At 45.6% G+C, this 21,290-nt stretch overlaps 1 protein-coding gene across 1 annotated transcript in view; it reads right to left on the bottom strand.

Annotated features, from left to right (window-relative positions):
- The window catches only part of hmcn1 (hemicentin 1), a 183,495-nt gene that overhangs the window by 78,164 nt on the left and 84,041 nt on the right, over positions 1-21,290 (bottom strand). Inside the window, exons 18-30 of the mRNA XM_084163907.1 lie at positions 11,910-12,182; positions 11,510-11,605; positions 10,954-11,148; positions 10,441-10,571; positions 8,892-9,039; positions 7,407-7,533; positions 7,151-7,305; positions 6,690-6,968; positions 5,783-6,064; positions 3,184-3,292; positions 2,892-3,061; positions 1,011-1,165; positions 71-194 (exon numbers count right to left, since the gene is read on the bottom strand). Of these exons, the coding sequence (XP_084020033.1) occupies positions 71-194; positions 1,011-1,165; positions 2,892-3,061; positions 3,184-3,292; positions 5,783-6,064; positions 6,690-6,968; positions 7,151-7,305; positions 7,407-7,533; positions 8,892-9,039; positions 10,441-10,571; positions 10,954-11,148; positions 11,510-11,605; positions 11,910-12,182 (2,244 nt within the window). The remainder of the gene's footprint in view (positions 1-70; positions 195-1,010; positions 1,166-2,891; positions 3,062-3,183; positions 3,293-5,782; positions 6,065-6,689; positions 6,969-7,150; positions 7,306-7,406; positions 7,534-8,891; positions 9,040-10,440; positions 10,572-10,953; positions 11,149-11,509; positions 11,606-11,909; positions 12,183-21,290) is intronic.

The raw sequence follows: 21,290 nt of genomic DNA, 5'->3' as shown, positions 1-21,290 counted from the left end.
AAATAGGAGCGGTAGACAGACAGAGAGAGAAAGCTAGTGAGAGTTTTGGGAGTTTTGGGTCTGCTGTTACCATGGACACTGAGGCGATTGTGTTGCTGGGTCTCTCCTGCTGCGTTTGTTGCCACACACGTATATCTCCCAGCATCCTCTAGTCTGGCCTCCGTGATATGCAGCGTCCTACCGACCGACTCCAGCTATGGAAACAGGGAAACATACACATGAATACAACTACATCTGACCAGCTTTTCAGGCTACTGGAAGAAGTAACTGTAAGAAAGAAAAAGTAACAATAACGTCTAGAGCATTACTGTAACTGGGACTTAGAATAACAATAACGTCTAGAGCATCACTGTAACTGGGACTTAGAATAACAATAACGTCTAGAGCATTACTGTAACTGGGACTTAGAATAACAATAACGTCTAGAGCATTACTGTAACTGGGACTTAGAAGAACAATAACGTCTAGAGCATTACTGTAACTGGGACTTAGAATAACAATAACGTCTAGAGCATTACTGTAACTGGGACTTAGAATAACAATAACGTCTAGAGCATTACTGTAACTGGGACTTAGAATAACAATAACGTCTAGAGCATTACTGTAACTGGGACTTAGAATAACAATAACGTCTAGAGCATTACTGTAACTGGGACTTAGAATAACAATAACGTCTAGAGCATTACTGTAACTGGGACTTAGAATAACAATAACGTCTAGAGCATTACTGTAACTGGGACTTAGAAGAACAATAACGTCTAGAGCATTACTGTAACTGGGACTTAGAATAACAATAACGTCTAGAGCATTACTGTAACTGGGACTTAGAATAACAATAACGTCTAGAGCATTACTGTAACTGGGACTTAGAATAACAATAACGTCTAGAGCATTACTGTAACTGGGACTTAGAAGAACAATAAACCTGAACAAAGAGGGGAGCTAGAACTATAGCAACAGAGATGGCCAAATGGGGAGGTAGAATTACAGAGTCATGTCATGTCCTGTACCTTCAGGTGCTCCTGGGCAGTGTCCACGGGGCGGCCATCTTTGAGCCAGGTGATGCTGGGGGGAGGGGTGCCACTGGGAACACACTGGAGGCTGATGGGCCTGTGGAGGACCACGGACCTCTCAGAGGGACCGGTGGAGCGGATGGATGGAGGGACTGGAGCGAAAGAGAGGGAGATGAAAAGAGAGAGGGAAGAGGAGAAAGGAATAGAAGAGAGAGATGGAGAGAAAGAGAAAAACAGATTCCACATAATTCAAGAATTCAACATTATCAAACAGAGAGAAAAACTGATTCCACATAATACAAGAATTCAACATTATCAAACAGCATGAATTTGCATGAAAAAAAAACTATAACATATTTAGCTCAAGCCTTCCACTTAGAGAAAGAGATAAACAACAACATCAAACCAAGAAATGAGCGACATAGCAACATACAGTGCCTTCGGAAAGTATTCAGACCCCTTGACTTTTTCCACATTTTGTTACGCCTTATTCTAAAATTGATTAAATAAAACAAATTCATCAGCAATCTACACACAATACCCCATAATGACAAAAGCGAAAAAATGATTTTAGAAATGTTTGCAAATGTATTAAAAAAAAAATAATAATAATAAAATACCTTATTTACATATGTATTCAGACCCTTTGCAATGAGACTCGAAATTGAGCTCAGGTGCATCCTGTTTCCATTGATCATCCTTGAGATGTTTCTACAACTTGGTTGGAGTCCATCTGTGGTCAATTCAATTGATTGGACATGATTTGGAAAGGCACACACCTGTCTATATAAGGTCCCACAGTTGAAGGTGCATGTCAGAGCAAAAACCAAGGCATGATGTCGAAGGAATTGTCCGTAGAGCTCCAAGACAGGATTGTGTTGAGGCACAGATGTGGGGAAGGGTACCAAAACATTTCTGCAGCATTGAAGGTCCCCAAGAGCAATCGGGGGAGAAGGGTCTTGGTCAGGGAGGTGACCAAGAACCCGATGGTCACTCTGACAGAGCTCTAGAGTTCCTCTGTGGAGATGGGAGAACCTTCCAGAAGGACAACCATCTCTGCAGCACTCCACCAATCAGGCCTTTATGGTAGAGTGACCAGACGAAAGCCACTCCTCAGTAAAAGGCACATGACAGCCCACTTCGAGTTTGCCAAAAAGCACCTAAAGACTCTCAGACCATGTGAAACAAGATTCTCTGGCCTGATGAAACCAATATTGAACTCTTTGGCCTGAATGCCAAGCGTCACGTCTGGAGGAAACCTGACTGAGAGTCACGATCGAGGCAAAGATGAACAGAGCAAAGTACAGAGAGATCCTTGATGAAAACCTGCTCCAGAGCGCTCAGGACCTCAGACTGGGGCGAAGGTTCACCTTCCAACAGGACAACGACCCTAAGCACACAGCCAAGACAACGCAGGAATGGCTTCGGAACAAGTCTCTGAATGTCCTTGAGTGGCCCAGCCAGAGCCCGGACTTGAACCCGATCTAACATCTCTGGAGAGACCTGAAAATAGCTGTGCAGCAACGCTCCCCATCCAACCTGACAAAGCTTGAGAGGATCTGCAGAGAAGAATGGGAGAAACTTCCCAAATACAGGTGTGCCAAGCTTGTAGCGTCATACCAAGGAAGACTCGAGGCTGTAATCTCTGCCAAAGGTGCTTCAACAAAATACTGAGTAAAGGGTCTGAATACTTACGTAAATGTGATATTTTAGTTGTTCCTTTGTCATTATGGGGTATTGTGTGTAGATTGATGAGGGAAAACAACAATTTAATCAAATTTAGGATAAGGCTGTAACCTAACAAAATGTGGAAAAAGTCAAGGGGTCTGAATACTTTCCAAAGGTACAGATTTTACAGAACCACAGCAGTGTGTATACCATGGACGGCCACATTGAAGTCCCTCTTATGGTCTCCGGCCTCATTGGTGGCCACACACTGGAAGCGTGCCGTGTCTGAGACCTGGGGCCGAGAGATGACCAGCCGACGGCCGTTAGCCGTGACCCTCAACCCCTCACCCTGCCTGACCGGCTGACCGTCCTTAAACCACCTACAGAACAGAGAGAGAGACAGAGAGCTTTAAAGTTTGTTAGTGAGAGAGAGGATGCAGTGTGTGTGTGTGTGTGTGTGTGTGTGTGTGTGTGTGTGTGTGTACGTGTGTAAGGGGCTTACGTGAAGACGGGTGAAGGTGTTCCCGTGGCGCGACACTCTAGCTCCAGGAGGTTGTTGATGATGACCGTGGTGTCTGTGACCTCATCTCCTCCCTCCACCACAGGGGGAACTGTGATTGGACAGACAAAGGGTTCCAAACACAACCATACCATACAGAAGAAGTCTGAGAAAGAATGTCCTGTTGCTAACGCCATCTCATAAAACTACTTTTTTCATTAAGGATTTCTAGCAAGTAATGCTCTGTAATTTAATGTTAGTGCAAACGCTTGACGAAGAGAGATGTATAGAAATTGATATAGACCTTGATATTTTCTACATGTCTAGGCTATACTGTTCAACAGGAGAGAGACTCTCTCTGTTCCTCCCTCTTATTCTGTCTGCACATTGTAGATCTCCTCAACATTTTCCAGTTGATCCACGCTTTCTTTTTCATACCACATCGCCCACTACAATACATCCTGGATCAGATTTCCTTTCACATCACATTCGATCCACCGCCACTAAATCAATCTGGATTGACTGATGGGAGTGCTCTGTAGTGCATAATGCACTGCATTCACTTGAGGCCATCGCCATCCAGATGTTGAAATGATCGATGCTGAGTGTAGGTTAACTATGCTGCCTTTGGCACCAAACATTCTCATGTATACATTAGCTTTAATTTACGACAGCGTTTGAATGTTTGAATGCAGAGTAGCCCAGCGGAACCTCAGTGTCTATGGTGTGTGTGTGTGTGTGTGTGTGTGTGTGTGTATGGCTTTCCTATAGATGTTGGAAGATTGCTGCAGGGACTTACTTCCATTCAGCCACAAGAGCATTAGTGAGGTCAGGCACTGATGTTGGGAGATTAGGCCTGGCTAGCAGGTGTGTTCCAATTCATTCCTAAGGTGTTCGATGGGGTTGAGGTCGGGGCTCTGTGCAGGCCAGTCAAGTTCTTCCACACCGATCTCGACAAAACCATTTCTGTATGACCTCACTCTGTGCACGGGGACATTGTCATGCTGAAACAGGAAAGGTCCTTCCCCAAACGGTTGCCACAAAGTTGGAAGCACAGAATTGTCTACAATGTCATTGTATGCTGTAGCATTAGGATTTCCCTTCACTGGAACAAAGGGGCCTAGCCCGAACCATGAAAAACAGCCCCAGACCATTATTCCTCCTCCACCAAACTGCATTGGGGCAGGTAGCGTTCCCCTGGCATCTGCCAAACCCAGATTAATCCGTCGGACTGCCAGATGGTGAAGCGTGATTCATCACTCCAGAGAATGCGTTTCCACTGCTCCATCCAGAGTCCAATGGCGGCGAGCTTTACACCACTCCAGCCGACGCTTGGCATTGGGCATGGTGATCTTAGGCTTGCGTGCGGCTGCTCGGCCATGGAAACCCATTTCATCAAGCTCCCGACTAACAGTTCTTGTGCTGACATTCCTTCCAGAGGCAGTTTGGAACTCGATAGTGAGTGTTGCAACCGAGGACAGAAGATTTTCATGCGCTACACGCTTCAGCACTCGGCGGTCCCGTTCTGTGAGCTTGTGTGGCCTACCACTTCGCGGCTGAGCCGTTGTTGCTCCTAGACATTTCCACTTCACAATAACAGCACTTACAGTTGCCTGGGGCAGCTCTAGCAGGGCAGACATTTGACGAACTAACTTGTTGGAAAGGTGGCATCCTTTCCAATGAAAGTCACTGAGCTCTTCAGTAAGGCCATTCTACTGCCAATGTTCGTCTATGGAGATTGCATGGCTGTTTGCTTTATTTTATACACCTGTCAGCAACGGGTGTGGCTGAAATAGTCAAATCCACTAATTTGAAGGGGTGTCCACATACGTTTTTTAGGTTCAGCAGATTACAGAATAACGCCCTCACCCCTCCTCTGATGTCAGACAGTACAGACTACAGACGGTTCAGGTGCTTAAACATCTGGACACAGAGGACATGGCACACACTCAATCTCTCTCTCTCTCCCTTTCTCTCTCCCCTTCTCTCTCTCGCTCCCACTCCCTCTCTTTGTCTCCCTCCCCCCCTTCTCTCTCTCTCTTGCTCTCTATTTCTCACTCTCCCATCTCTCTTTCTCTCTGTCTTACCTCTTACCTCTTACCTCTTACCTCTAATCTCTAACCTAACTGACAGAAAGCATTGGAGTCCTGAGATTTAACTGGGCAAGGCCTTCTCTGCTGACATTGACTGATCACCACTGTGAAAGAATAATACGCTGAAACAAAGTGAAGGGAACAACCCAGTGTTTTCACTGACACCTGTCATCTTAAACCATGGTAATCCTCAGAACAGGTTGTTAACGCTAATATAAGACTAATGTGTTTCTTCTGGGAAGTCTTTCATTCAATCCTATGTGATTTATGGAAGTGGAGGTTGAGCCAAGTGGTCCGGCCACCTAAAACCTAAACTGTCTTTTCCTGTGAATTAGTGCTCTTTGATGACAGATATAATATAATAGAAACAGTTTAGTGAATGTATACGCTGAGTAACTGGGTAGATCTAGAAAATATACATATGGACTGGGGGATTCATTCACCTAGAACACTGACAGATGTGTACAGTGCGTCTGTGTGTGTGTGCGTGTGTGTGTGTGTGTATGTACCTAGGACACTGACGTCGTAATTGATCTCCTTCTCCCCGGCAACGCTGGTTGCCACGCAGACGTAGCGGCCGGCGTCGGACACAGAAGTGGAGAGGATCTCGATTTTCCGGCCTTGCTCCAGAATGTTGATGCTCTCCCCATTCCGAACTGGTACGCCGTCCTTCAGCCAGGTCAGGGTGGGGGGAGGGTGCCCCCTAGCCTCACACTCCAGGGTAAGGGGCTTAGTGAGTACCACCTTTCTCTCTGTAGCGGTGTCCTGCCCCCCCTCAATGGAAGGAGGAACTGAGGGAGAGAGGTTAGGGTTAGGTAAACGGTAAACGTCCAACTCTTTGAGGTAGAGTTAGGTACTAAGGTAAACATCCAGCTCTTTGAGATAGAGTTAGAGTACTTACGGTACAGTGAGGTAGATTTAGGGTACTTACCTGTAAAGTGAGGAAGGTTTAGGGTACTTATGGTAAAGTGAGGTAGAGTTAGGGTACTTACCTGTAAAGTGAGGAAGAGTTAGGGTACTTACGGTAAAGTGAGGTAGATTTAGGGTAATTACCTGTAAAGTGAGGAAGAGTTAGGGTACTTATAGTAAAGTGAGGTAGAGTTAGGGTACTTACCTGTAAAGTGAGGAAGAGTTAGGGTACTTATGGTAAAGTGAGGAAGAGTTAGGGTACTTATGGTAAAGTGAGGTAGAGTTAGGGTACTTACCTGTAAAGTGAGGAAGAGTTAGGGTACTTATGGTAAAGTGAGGTAGAGTTAGGGTACTTACGGTAAAGTGAGGCAGAGTTAGGGTACTTATGGTAAAGTGAGGTAGAGTTAGGGTACTTACGGTAAAGTGAGGTAGAGTTAGGGTACTTATGGTAAATTGAGGTAGAGTTAGGGTAGTTACGGTAAAGTGAGGTAGAGTTAGGGTACTTACGGTAAACGTCCAGCTCAAAGTTCTTCTCTGCAGTGCCCGCCACACTGGTGACCCTGCAGCTGAACTGACCAGTGTCAGACGCCTGGGCGCGCGGGATCCGCAGGAAGTGACCTCGGTCCACGTACTGCGCCTGGTGGCTGGACAGGATTGCCTCTCCGTTACGGTACCAGGTGATGGTGGGGAGCGGAACGCCGCGCGCCTCACACTCCAGCATTACTACGGTATCCAGGAGGGCGGTGACCTCTGAGGTCACGTTACCACCCTTTATGGTGGGAGGGACTAGGGTGAGGGTGGGGGTGAGAGGGGATGAGAGAAATTAGAGAGATATGTAACTCCGAATACACACCCCATGCAAACACTCTTTAAACATTCATTAATCTCACCTTAGTCACAGTACACACACACACACACACACACATACGCACACACACACACACACACAGGCTTTGATCCACACCCACCATAGACACTGAGGTTGAAGTCTTTGGTCTGTTTGCCCGCTGCGTTGGTGACACTACACTGGTAGCGTGCCTGGTCTCCGAGACGAGCACTCTTTATTTTCAATGTCTGGCCCTTGTTGCTGACCTCTATGTTGGGGTCACCTAGGAACACCAGTCTGGGAGAGAGAGGGGAGACACACACCCCATGGGATTAGAATCACATCCAGTTGAATTGTTCATATTCGTCTATACACAACTGGTGGAAGAGGGAACTCACTTCCTGTCTTTGTACCACTGGATTGTGGGAAAGGGAGTTCCTTTGACCTTACAGTCCAGACTGATCTCCTGGTTGAGGACTGCCGACACATCCTGAGGAGAGCCCGTCCCTACGATGGTGGGGGGGACTAAAGGCAGGGAAAAGGGGGAAGATTGGAGATATCAATGAGATCAAGGAGTCAAAGGAGACTAAATAATTTTTTTGTGTGGAAATGATGATAACACTGTCCAATACAGTGACAAGTTCAGCTGTAACATGAGTAATCCAACAGAATCCTGCCTTTTCTCCAACCAACCAATCAGCCTCCCCACCGCCCGTCAGTGCTGTCTCTACTCACCCAGCCCGTCAGTGCTGCCTCTACTCACCCAGCCCGTCAGTGCTGCCTCTACTCACCCAGCCCGTCAGTGCTGTCTCTACTCACCCAGCCCGTCAGTGCTGTCTCTACTCACCCAGCCCGTCAGTGCTGCCTCTACTCACCCAGCCCGTCAGTGCTGTCTATACTCACCCAGCCCGTCAGTGCTGTCTCTACTCACCCAGCCCGTCAGTGCTGTCTCTACTCACCCAGCCCGTCAGTGCTGCCTCTACTCACCCAGCCCGTCAGTGCTGTCTCTACTCACCCAGCCCGTCAGTACTGTCTCTACTCACCCAGCCCGTCAGTACTGTCTCCACTCACCCAGCCCGTCAGTGCTGTCTCTACTCACCCAGCCCGTCAGTACTGCCTCCACTCACCCAGCCATTCAGTGCTGTCTCCACTCACCCAGCCCGTCAGTGCTGTCTCTACTCACCCAGCCCATCAGTGCTGTCTCTACTCACCCAGCCCGTCAGTACTGTCTCTACTCACCCAGCCCGTCAGTGCTGTCTCTACTCACCCAGCCCGTCAGTGCTGTCTCCACTCACCCAGCCCGTCAGTGCTGTCTCTACTCACCCAGCCCGTCAGTGCTGTCTCTACTCACCCAGCCCGTCAGTACTGTCTCCACTCACCCAGCCCGTCAGTGCTGTCTCTACTCACCCAGCCCGTCAGTGCTGTCTCCACTCACCCAGCCCGTCAGTACTGTCTCTACTCACCCAGCCCGTCAGTGCTGTCTCTACTCACCCAGCCCGTCAGTGCTGTCTCTACTCACCCAGCCCGTCAGTGCTGTCTCTACTCACCCAGCCCGTCAGTGCTGTCTCTACTCACCCAGCCCGTCAGTGCTGTCTCTACTCACCCAGCCCGTCAGTGCTGTCTCTACTCACCCAGCCCGTCAGTGCTGTCTCTACTCACCCAGCCCGTCAGTGCTGTCTCTACTCACCCAGCCCGTCAGTGCTGTCTCCACTCACCCAGCCCGTCAGTGCTGTCTCTACTCACCCAGCCCGTCAGTGCTGTCTCCACTCACCCAGCCCGTCAGTACTGCCTCCACTCACCCAGCCCATCAGTGCTGTCTCCACTCACCCAGCCCGTCAGTGCTGTCTCCACTCACCCAGCCCGTCAGTGCTGTCTCTACTCACCCAGCACATCCAGAAGGAAGTCCTTCTCTGTACTTCCTGCGATGTTGATGGCCTTGCAGCTATAACGCCCTGCGTCTGCTGTGACGGCCTTCAATAGCCTCAGGGTCTTCCCCCGCTGCAGGATCTGAACACTGCTACTAGGAACCACCTACACACACACACATTGAGAAATCATTAAGAGAATCACATATTGAATAAATATATGATATATATGTACTCAGTGGAGGATGGTGAGGGGAGGACGGCTCATAAGTTAATGGAATGGTATCAAACACATGGAAAACATGTGTTTGATGATTTTCGATACCATTCCATTAATTCCGCTCCACTCATTACTATGAGCCCGTCCTCCCCAATTAAGGTTCCACCAGCCGCCTGTGACTCACACCCTGTATGTACTCATTTAAAATTCATTGCTAATTGTTGCTTTTGAACTGACAGCAGACGGATAACAGAACTGGACTTTAGGTTTTACTTTATTACTGAATTAACATTAAGATTATGATTTTCCCATCTGCAGGACATGAGCTCTGTTGGAGGGGAAAGAACACGGTTGCAGCCAAATAACAACACTTAGCCTGCAGCCAATGTGAGCTGGAATATATTCTATTACAGTGTACAATTTAGGCTTATGCTCCCATATGAATATATCATCATTATTATAATGATGTGTTATCTATGAGCCTGCTGCTTCAAAAGCATCATTAGATACAGTATTTCCTCCTTGCTGTTTTTAATCCACACACACACACACACACACACACACACACACAAAAACACACAGACACACACGGCCCGACACACACACCATCCATGACGCTACCCAAGATGCTATCCATGACGCTACCCATGATGCTATCCGTGATGCTATCCACGACGCTGCCCATGATGCTATCCATGATGCTATCCATGATGCTACCCATGATGCTATCCATGACGCTACCATGATGCTATCCATGATGCTACCCATGATGCTACCCATGATGCTATCCATGATGCTACCCATGACACTATCCATGACGCTACCCATGATGCTATCCATGACGCTACCATGATGCTATCCATGATGCTACCCATGATGCTACCCATGATGCTATCCATGATGCTACCCATGACACTATCCATGACGCTACCCATGATGCTATCCACGACGCTGCCCATGATGCTATCCATGACGCTGCCCATGATGCTATCCATGACGCTACCCATGATGCTATCCGTGATGCTATCCGTGATGCTATCCACGATGCTGCCCATGATGCTATCCATGATGCTAATCTGGACCTCGAACTGGACCAGTACTCTGGACCTCGTATGGTAAGATTTGAATACCCCTGCTCTAAGTGATGGATGTATTTAATGATTAAAGGTCTGTTATCATATTCACAATATTTAGTAGTGTAAAACAACACAAGACTAAAAGGATGATTTATTAGTAATCAATCATCTATTCAGGAGGCACACTATTATGTATCAAATGAATGTGCATGGCTTATGTTTTATCTTAACATCCATCTCTACAGCAGCTGTGTAATATGAGTTCACCTACAGGAACGCCATCCTTGTACCAGGTGATGACGGGAGCGGGACTTCCTGTGACATCACACACCAGGTTAGTAGGCTGGTTCAGCACCACCGACACGTTGCCTGTCGACCCGTTGTCACGGAGATCTGGGGGCACTGCATGGAGGGGATAGAACAAAGGTCCAGTCTGCTATGTTACATTATGCTTTACTTCAACAGTACTACTGGTAGTGTAGTGGAGGGTAAACAGTTAGCAGTACTACCACATGACATAGTATTAATATAGTACTTTAGCAGTAATACCACATGACATAGTATTAATATATTACTTTAGCAGTAATACCACATGACATAGTATTAATATAGTACTTTAGCAGTAATAGCACATGACATAGTATTACCGTAAGACACTGTGTTACCATATGACAACATCATGAGAAAGTGCTACCATAAACTACCATATAATTCAGTTCTACTATTGATTCAGTACCACTACTACTACAGTAGTATTATAATATTTCACACTAGGTTAGCTCACCGTTGACTTTGAGCTGGTACTTCTTGTGGGTGGTGCCAGCCTCGTTGGCGGCAGTGCAGACATACTCTCCGTTGTCCTGCTGGGACACCGATGCCAGGATGAGAAGGGTTCCATCCTCCATGATGGTCAGACCGGGCTCGTTCCCCGTCAGCTCCTGACCATTACGCAACCACTTTATCACAGGGGTAGGAGTGCCTGAGGGGAGGGAGGGAGGGAGACGGGGCAGGAGAGATCATCAAATAAAGAAACAGAAAGAAAAGTGGTAAGATAGGTGAGCAAATGATATTTAGCTAGTTGTTTTGTATATCTTGTAGACAACATCAATCAATCAAATGTATTTATAAAACCCTTTTTACATCAGCAGATGTCACAAAGTGCTTAAACAGAAACCCAGCCTAAAACCCCAAACAGCAAGAAATGCAGATGTAGAAGAACAACATCCAGTCTATTGTATAAGGATGACTGAAGGGGAACCTTACTGGTTGACAGATGACACATTTTGTCTAGTGGATGCTATTGTGATTAGATTACTATATAAAGCAGAGTTGGTTCTCACCTTTAGCTGGGCAGGGGAAGGCGATGCGCTGGTTGGCTACTCTCTCCTGGTGTGGGCTGTTGAAGGGGGGCTCCAGCACATCAACCACGGGGGGAACTGAGGAGGGAGGTGACGGGGAAGGACACACACACCACATTAAGGAAAATAACAACTGTGCATGGGCATATCCTTAACCTTTCAGTTTAGGTTTAGGATAAACCATATCTTAATCCTAAACCTAAACTATGTTTGTAAAGAGTTTGGAGGCAGTATTGCAAAACCATGTTGGGTTAAATGCGGAAGACACATTTCGGTTGAATGCATTCAGTTGTGCAACTGACTAGGTATCCCCTTTCCCTTTCCCCTTAACTATTATTCTAAAGAATCTCCGGTGAGGCTTATAGGGGACTCAGTGACTCACCTTGCACCTGCAGCTGTACGTTGGCCTGGTCGCTTCCAGCGATGTTGGTGGCCAGGCAGGTGTAGGTCCCCTGATCACTCAGCCCCACCTGGCCTAGGGTCAGAGAGCCATCGAGGGAGGTCCTGTACTGTGTCCCGTCCACCACCAGGGCGGCGCCATCCTTCAGCCAGGCCAGGAATGGCTGTGGCACCCCTCGCGCCACGCAGGGCAGATCCACAGGATGCCCCACCTGCACCTTCATCACCCTCGGGCCAGCCTGGATACTGGGGGGCACTGGAGAGGAGAGAAGACAGGCAGTCAGAGGAAACAGTCAGTCAGTGGAGATCAGAGGAAACAGTCAGTCAGTGGAGAGAGAGAGACAGGAGAGAAGACAGGCAGTCAGTGGAGAGAGAGAGACAGGAGAGAAGACAGGCAGTCAGTGGAGAGAGACAGACAGGAGAGAAGACAGGCAGTCAGTGGAGAGAAACAGACAGGAGAGAAGACAGGCAGTCAGTGGAGAGAGAGAGACAGGAGAGAAGACAGGCAGTCAGTGGAGAGAGACAGACAGGAGAGAAGACAGGCAGTCAGTGGAGAGAAACAGACAGGAGAGAAGACAGGCAGTCAGTGGAGAGAAACAGACAGGAGAGAAGACAGGCAGTCAGTGGAGAGAGACAGACAGGAGAGAAGACAGGCAGTCAGTGGAGAGAAACAGACAGGAGAGAAGACAGGCAGTCAGTGGAGAGAGAGAGAGACAGGAGAGAAGACAGGCAGTCAGTGGAGAGAGACAGACAGGAGAGAAGACAGGCAGTCAGTGGAGAGAGAGAGACAGGAGAGAAGACAGGCAGTCAGTGGAGAGAGAGAGAGACAGGAGAGAAGACAGGCAGTCAGTGGAGAGAGACAGACAGGAGAGAAGACAGGCAGTCAGTGGAGAGAAACAGACAGGAGAGAAGACAGGCAGTCAGTGGATAGAGACAGACAGGAGAGAAGACAGACAGTCAGTGGAGAGAGACAGACAGGAGAGAAGACAGACAGTCAGTGGAGAGAGACAGACAGGAGAGAAGACAGGCAGTCAGTGGAGAGAGACAGACAGGAGAGAAGACAGGCAGTCAGTGGAGAGAGAGAGACAGGAGAGAAGACAGGCAGTCAGTGGAGAGAGAGAGACAGGAGAGAAGACAGGCAGTCAGTGGAGAGAGACAGACAGGAGAGAAGACAGGCAGTCAGTGGAGAGAGAGAGACAGGAGAGAAGACAGGCAGTCAGTGGAGAGAGAGAGACAGGAGAGAAGACAGGCAGTCAGTGTAGAGAGAGACAGGAGAGAAGACAGGCAGTCAGTGTAGAGAGACAGACAGGAGAGAAGACAGGCAGTCAGTGTAGAGACAGGCAGGGGAGAACAAGGATTATAAATTAGGTATTCCACTTACTGAGCTATTTTCTTAACAAGTCATCATACATATTATCAGTTACATTCTCCTTTCCTCCACTGCTTTGCTGTCTCAGATAGATCTGAACAGTCTAACAGTGCTAATTCCTAGTCTGTGGCTGTGAGTGTTTACTATGTTTGGACAAAAAAGCGCAGTACGCCTCAGAAACCTCTCCACTCCTACAGGTGATTATTATGTGGTATTTAGATGCCATTCAGATTGCTGCTGCAGGTTAATTGTAGTGTTCAGACGGCTTTAGTCATATCCACCAACACTTCAAACAGTCCTGAGTGCCTGACTCAGTGTACTCATCATCTAACCAATGCTGTCATTTCACTTCATTTCCCTCTCCTCTCCTCTCCTCTCCTCTCCTCTCCTCTCCTCTCCTCTCCTCTCCTCTCCTCTCCTCTCCTCTCCTCTCCTCTCCTCTCCTCTCCTCTCCTCTCCTCTCCTCTCCTCTCCTCTCCTCTCCTCCGTCCTCTCCTCTCCTCTCCTCTCCTCTCCTCTCCTCTCCTCTCCTCTCCTCTCCTCTCCTCTCCTCTCCTCTCCTCTCCTCCGTCCTCTCCTCTCCTCTCCTCTCCTCTCCTCTCCTCTCCTCTCCTCTCCTCTCCTCTCCTCTTCCCTTCCCCTTCCCCTTCCCCTTCCCCTTCCCCTCCCCCGTCCTCTCCTCTCCTCTCCTCTCCTCTCCTCTCCTCTCCTCTCCTCTCCTCTCCTCTCCTCTCCTCTCCTCTCCTCTCCTCTCCTCTCCTCTCCTCTCCTCTCCTCTCCTCTCCTCTCCTCTCCTCTCCTCCTCTCCCTGTCTGTCTGTCTACCCATATGTCTGTGTAGATTGAGTTTAAACACACTTGCTGGTCTTGCCCAGGCCCAATGAGTAATGTTCATGTGTCTGGGGCTGAGTGAGTAATGTTCAGTGCAGTGTTCTCACACATCAGGTATTTAACATCTAATGAGTGTGTCTGTGCTGCGACTGAGGACTGCAACTCAGGAATTGAGGCTGTTCTGAGGGCAAAAGGGCGGGATGCAACTCAATATTAGGAAGGTGTTCTTAATGTTTTGTACACTCAGTGTATATATCAATGCATTGGCGAGGGCACTAGAACAGTCTGCAGCACCCGGCCTCACCCTACTGAACTCAGAAATCAAATGTCTACTGTTTGCTGATGATCTGGTGCTTCTGTCACCAACCAAGGAGGGCCTACAGCAGCACCTAGATATTCTGCACAGATTCTGTCAGACCTGGGCCCTGACAGTAAATCTCAGTAGGACAAAAATAACGGTGTTCCAAAAACAGTTCAGTAGCCAAGACAACAACTACAAATTATATCTAGACACAGTTGCCTTAGAGAACACAAAGAATTATACAGTGGGGAAAAAAAGTATTTAGTCAGCCACCAATTGTGCATGTTCTCCCACTTAAAAAGATGAGAGAGGCCTGTAATTTTCATCATAGGTACACGTCAACTATGACAGACAAAATGAGAAAACAAAATCCAGAAAATCACATTGTAGGATTTTTAATGAATGTATTTGCAAATTATGGTGGAAAATAAGTATTTGGTCAATAACAAAAGTTTCTCAATACTTTGTTATATACCCTTTGTTGGCAATGACACAGGTCAAACGTTTTCTGTAAGTCTTCACAAGGTTTTCACACACTGTTGCTGGTATTTTGGCCCATTCCTCCATGCAGATCTCCTCTAGAGCAGTGATGTTTTGGGGCTGTCACTGGGCAACACAGACTTTCAACTCCCTCCAAAGATTTTCTATTGGGTTGAGATCTGGAGACTGGCTAGGCCACTCCAGGACCTTGAAATGTTTCTTACGAAGCCACTCCTTCGTTGCCCGGGCGGTGTGTTTGGGATCATTGTCATGCTGAAAGACCCAGCCACGTTTCATCTTCAATGCCCTTGCTGATGGAAGGAGGTTTTCACTCAAAATCTCACGATACATGGCCCCATTCATTCTTTCCTTTACACGGATCAGTCGTCTTGGTCCCTTTGCAGAAAAACAGCCCCAAAGCATGATGTTTCCACCCCCATGCTTCACAGTAGGTATGGTGTTCTTTGGATGCAACTCAGCATTCTTTGTCCTCCAAACACGACGAGTTGAGTTTTTACCAAAAAGTTATATTTTGGTTTCATCTGACCATATGACATTCTCTCAATCCTCTTCTGGATCATCCAAATGCACTCTAGCAAACTTCAGATGGGCCTGGACATGTACTGGCTTAAGCAGGGGGACACGTCTGGCACTGCAGGATTTGAGTCCCTGGCGGCGTAGTGTGTTACTGATGGTAGGCTTTGTTACTTTGGTCCCAGCTCTCTGCAGGTCATTCACTAGGTCCCCCCGTGTGGTTCTGGGATTTTTGCTCACCGTTCTTGTGATCATTTTGACCCCACGGGGTGAGATCTTGCGTGGAGCCCCAGATCGAGGGAGATTATCAGTGGTCTTGTATGTCTTCCGTTTCCTAATAATTGCTCCCACAGTTGATTTCTTCAAACCAAGCTGCTTACCTATTGCAGATTCAGTCTTCCCAGCCAGGTGCAGGTCTACAATTTTGTTTCTGGTGTCCTTTGACAGCTCTTTGGTCTTGGCCATAGTGGAGTTTGGAGTGTGACTGTTTGAGGTTGTGGACAGGTGTCTTTTATACTGATAACAAGTTCAAACAGGTGCCATTAATACAGGTAACGAGTGGAGGACAGAGGAGCCTCTTAAAGAAGAAGTTACAGGTCTGTGAGAGCCAGAAATCTTGCTTGTTTGTAGGTGACCAAATACTTATTTTCCACCATAATTTGCAAATAAATTCATTAAAAATCCTACAATGTGATTTGCTGGATTTTTTTTCCTCAATTTGTCTGTCATAGTTGATGTGTACCTATGATGAAAATTACAGGCCTCTCTCATCTTTTTAAGTGGGAGAACTTGCACAATTGGTGGCTGACTAAATACTTTTTTCCCCCACTGTACCTACCTCTGGCTAAACATCAACACCACAGGTAACTTCCACAAAGCTGTGAACGCTCTGAGAGACAAGGCAAGAAGGGCCTTCTACACCATCAAAAGGAACATAAAACTCTACATCCTGATTAGGATCTGGCTAAAAATACTTCAATCAGTTATAGAACCCATTGCCCTCTATGGTTGTAAGGTCTGGGGTCCACTCACCAACCAATAATTCACAAAAAGGGACAAACACCCAATTGAAAATCTGCAAGCAGAATTCTGCAAAAATATACTTTGTATACAACGCAAAACCACAAACAATGCATGCAGATTAGAATTAGGACTATACCCGCTAGTTATCAAAAGTTGTTAAATTCTATAACCACCTAAAAGGAAGTGATGCCCACATATTCCACCACAAAGCCCTCACCTACAGAGAGATTAACCTGGAGAAGAGTCCCCTCAGCTGGCTGGTTCTGGGGCTCCGTTCACAAATACAAACAGAACCCACAGAGCCCCAGGACAGCAACACAATTAGACCCAACCAAATTATGAGAAAGCACTATTTGACACAGTGGAAAGAATCAACCAAAAACTTTTTGACACACTGGAAAGAATCAACCAAAAAACAGAGCAAATTGGAGTGCTATCTGGCCCTAAACAGAGTACACAGGGGCAGAATACCTACTAATGTGACTGACCCAAAATTAAGAAAATATGGCATTTTTCATATCTGTTAGGTGAAATGCCACAGTGTGCAATCACAGCAGCACGATTTGTGGCCCGTTGCCATGAGCAAAGGGCAACCAGTGGAGCACAAACAACACTGTAAATACTAACAATATTGATATGTTTATCGTCCCCTACTATTCGTACTAAAACTATTTGCACATTGCAAAAACACTATACATTGCTGGTAATAAAACACTTGAAATGTTTATCTTTTTGAAATATTTTTGAGTGCAATATTTACTGTTAAATTCTAATCATTTTTTTTATGTTGTTTTGTGTCTTCTCATTTTTGTTTATTGTTTATTTCACTTTCTTTGGCAATGTAAACACGTTTCCCATGCCAATAAAGCCCCTTTAAATTGAGAGAGAGAGAGAGAGAGAGAGAGAGAGAGAGAGAGAGAGAGAGAGTGAGCGAGCGAGCGAGAGAGCGAGAGAGAGCAAGAGAGAGCGAGAGAGAGCGAGAGAGAGCGAGAGAGATTTGATGAAGAATGCAAAAACCTAAGAAAGAAATTGAGAAACCTATCCAACCAAAAACATAGAGACCCAGAAAACCTGAGCCTACGCCTTCACTATGGTGAATCACTAAAACAATACAGAAATACACTACGGAAAAAGAAGGAACAGCATGTCAGAAATCAGCTCAATGTAATTGAATAATCCATAGACTCTAACCACTTCTGGGAAAATTGGAAAACACTAAACAAACAACAACACGAAGAGCTATCTATCCAAAATGGAGATGTATGGGTAAACCACTTCTCCAATCTTTTTGGCCCTATAACAGAGAACAAACAGCAAAAAAATATACATGATCAAATGCAAATCTTAGAATCAACTATTAAAGACTACCAGAACCCACTGGATTCTCCAATTACATTGAAAGAACTACAGGACAAAATACAAACCCTCCAACCCAAAAAGTCCTGTGGTGTTGATGGTATCCTCAATGAAATGATAAAATATACAGACCACAAATTTCAATTAGCTATACTTAAACTCTTTAACATCATCCTTAGCTCTGGCATCTTCCCCAATATTTGGAACCAAGGACTGATCACCCCAATCCACAAAAGTGGAGACAAAGTTGACCCCAATAACTACCGTGGGATATGCGTCAACAGCAACCTTGGGAAAATCCTCTGCATTATCATTAACAGCAGACTAGTTCATTTCCTCAGTAAAAACAATGTACTGAGCAAATGTCAAATTGGCTTTTTACCAAATTACCGTACGACAGACCACGTATTCACCCTGCACACCCTAATTGACAAACAAACCAAAACAAAGGCAAAGTCTTCTCATGCTTTGTTGATTTCAAAAAAGCTTTTTGACTCAATTTGTCATGAGGGTCTGCTATACAAATTGATGGAAAGTGGGGTTGGAGGAAAAACATACGACATTATAAAATCCATGTACACAAACAACAAGTGTGCGGTTAAAATTGGCAAAAAACACACACATTTCTTTCCACAGGGCCGTGGGGTGAGACAGGGATGCAGTTTAAGCCCCACCCTCTTCAACATATATATCAACGAATTGGCGAGGGCACTAGAACAGTCTGCAGCACCCGGCCTCAACCTACTAGAATCTGAAGTCAAATGTCTTCTGTTTGCTGATGATCTGGTGCTTCTGTCACCAACCAAGGAGGGCCTACAGCAGCACCTAGATCTGCTGCACAGATTCTGTCAGACCTGGGCCCTGACAGTAAATCTCATTAAGACAAAAATAATGGTGTATCAAAAAAGGTCCAGTTGCCAGGACCACAAATACAAATTCCATCTAGACACCGTTGCCCTAGAGCACACAAAAAACTATACATACCTCGTCCTAAACATCAGCGCCACAGGTAACTTCCACAAAGCTGTGAACGATCTGAGAGACAAGGCAAGAAGGGCCTTCTATGCCATCAAAAGGAACATAAAATTTGACATACCAATTAGGATCTGGCTAAAAATACTTCAATCAGTTATAGAACCCATTGCCCTTTATGGTTGTGAGGTCTGGGGTCCGCTCACCAACCAAGAATTCACAAAATGGGACAAACACCAAATTGAGACTCTGCATGCAGAATTCTGCAAAAAACATCCTCCGTGTACAACGTAAAACACCAAATAATGCATGCAGAGCAGAATTAGGCCAATACCCGCTAATTATCAAAATCCAGAAAAGAGCCGTTAAATTCTATAACCACTTAAAAGAAAGCAATTCCCAAACCTTCCATAACAAAGCCATCACCTACAGAGAGATGAACTTGGAGAAGAGTCCCCTAAGTAAGCTGGTCCTGGGGCTCTGTTCACAAACACAAACAGACCCCACACAGCCCCAGGACAACAACAACAACAACAACAACACAATTAGACCCAACCAAATCATAAGAAAACAAAAAGAGAATTACTTGACACATTGGAAAGAACAAACAAAAAAACTAAGCAACCTAGAATGCTATTTGGCCCTAAACAGAGAGTACACAGTGGCAGAATACCTGACCACTGTGACTGACCAAAACTTAAGGAAAGCTTTGACTATGTACAGACTCAGTGAGCATAGCCTTGCTATTGAGAAAGGCCGCCATAGGCAGACCAGGCTCTCAAGAGAAGACAGGCTCTGTGCACACTGCCCACAAAATGAGGTGGAAACTGAGCTGCACTTCCTAACCTCCTGCCAAATGTATGACCATATTAGAGACACATATTTCCCTCAGATTACAGAGATCCACAAAGAAATCGAAAACAAACCCAATTTTGATAAACTCCCTTATCTACTGGGTGAAATACCCCAGTGTGCCATCACAGTAGCAAGATTTGTGATCTGTTGCCACAAGAAAAGGGCAACCAGTGAAGAACAAACACCATTTTAAATACAACCTATATTTATATTTATTTACTTTCAATTTGTACTTTAACTATTTGCACATTGTTACAACACTGTATATATACATAATATGACATTTGAAATGTCTTTATTCTTTTGAAACTTCTGAGTGTAATGTTTACTGTTAATATTTATTGTTTATTTCACTTTTGTTTACTATCTACTTCACTTGCTTTGGCAATGTTAACATACGTTTCCCATGCCAATAAAGCCCTTAAATTGAAATTGAAATTGAAATTGAATTGAGAGAGAGAGAGTGAATTCACCAACCAAGAATTCATAAAATGGGACAAACACCAAATTGAGACTCTGCATGCAGAATTCTGCAAAAATATCCTCTGTGTACAACGAAAAACACCAAATAATGCATGAGGGGGCAAATTTAGGCCAATACCCGCTAATTATCAAAATCCAGAAAAGAGACGTTAAATTCTATAACCACTTAAATGCAAGCGATTCCCAAACCTTCCATAACAAAGCCATCACCTACAGAGAGATGAACTTGGAGAAGAGTCCCCTAAGCAAGCTAGTCCTGGGGATCTGTTCACAAACACAAACAGACCCCACAGAGCCCCAGGACAACAACACAATTAGACCCAACCGAATCATGAGAAAACATAAAGAGAATTACTTGACACATTGGAAAGAATTACCAAAAATTGCTACAGAGCAGAGCAAACTAGAATGCTATTTGGCCCTAAACAGAGAGTACACAGTGGCAGAATACCTGACCACTGTGACTGACCAAAACTTAAGGAAAGCTTTGACTATGTACAGACTCAGTGAGCATAGCATTGCTATTGAGAAAGACCGCCGTAGGCAGACCTGGCTCTCAAGAGAAGACAGGCTATGTGCACACTGCCCATGAAATGAGGTGGAAACTGAGCTGCACTTCCTAACCTCCTGCCAAATGTATGACCATATTAGAGACACATATTTCCCTCAGATTACAGAGATCCACAAAGAAATCGAAAACAAACCCAATTTTGATAAACTCCCTTATCTACTGGGTGAAATACCACAGTGTGCCATCACAGCAGCAATATTTATGACCTGTTGCCACAAGAAAAGGGCAACCAGTGAAGAACAAACACCATTTTAAATACAACCTATATTTATGTTTATTTATTTTCCCATTTGTACTTTAACTATTTGCACATTGTTACAACACTGTATATAGACTGCCTATAGCTGTTAACCGTGTGGTCGGTGTATCAAACTAAGCAGCTCATTCGCGAGACCCTGAATATTGTATTGAATGCAATTTGAAGAGATTAGTATGAAAATGTATGCACTAACTGTAAGTTGCTCTGGATAAGAGCGTCTGCTAAATGACAAATGTAATGTAAATGTGACATTTGAAATGTCCTTATTCTTTTGAAACTTCTGAGTGTAATGTTTACTGTTAATATTTATTGTTTATTTCACTTTTGTTTA

The sequence above is a fragment of the Coregonus lavaretus genome (genome assembly GCF_964263955.1).
Source record: "Coregonus lavaretus genome assembly, chromosome: 6".
NCBI lineage: Eukaryota > Metazoa > Chordata > Actinopteri > Salmoniformes > Salmonidae > Coregonus > Coregonus lavaretus.
Note: the sequence above shows the minus strand (reverse complement) of the source record. Positions and strands in the feature narration are given on the sequence as shown.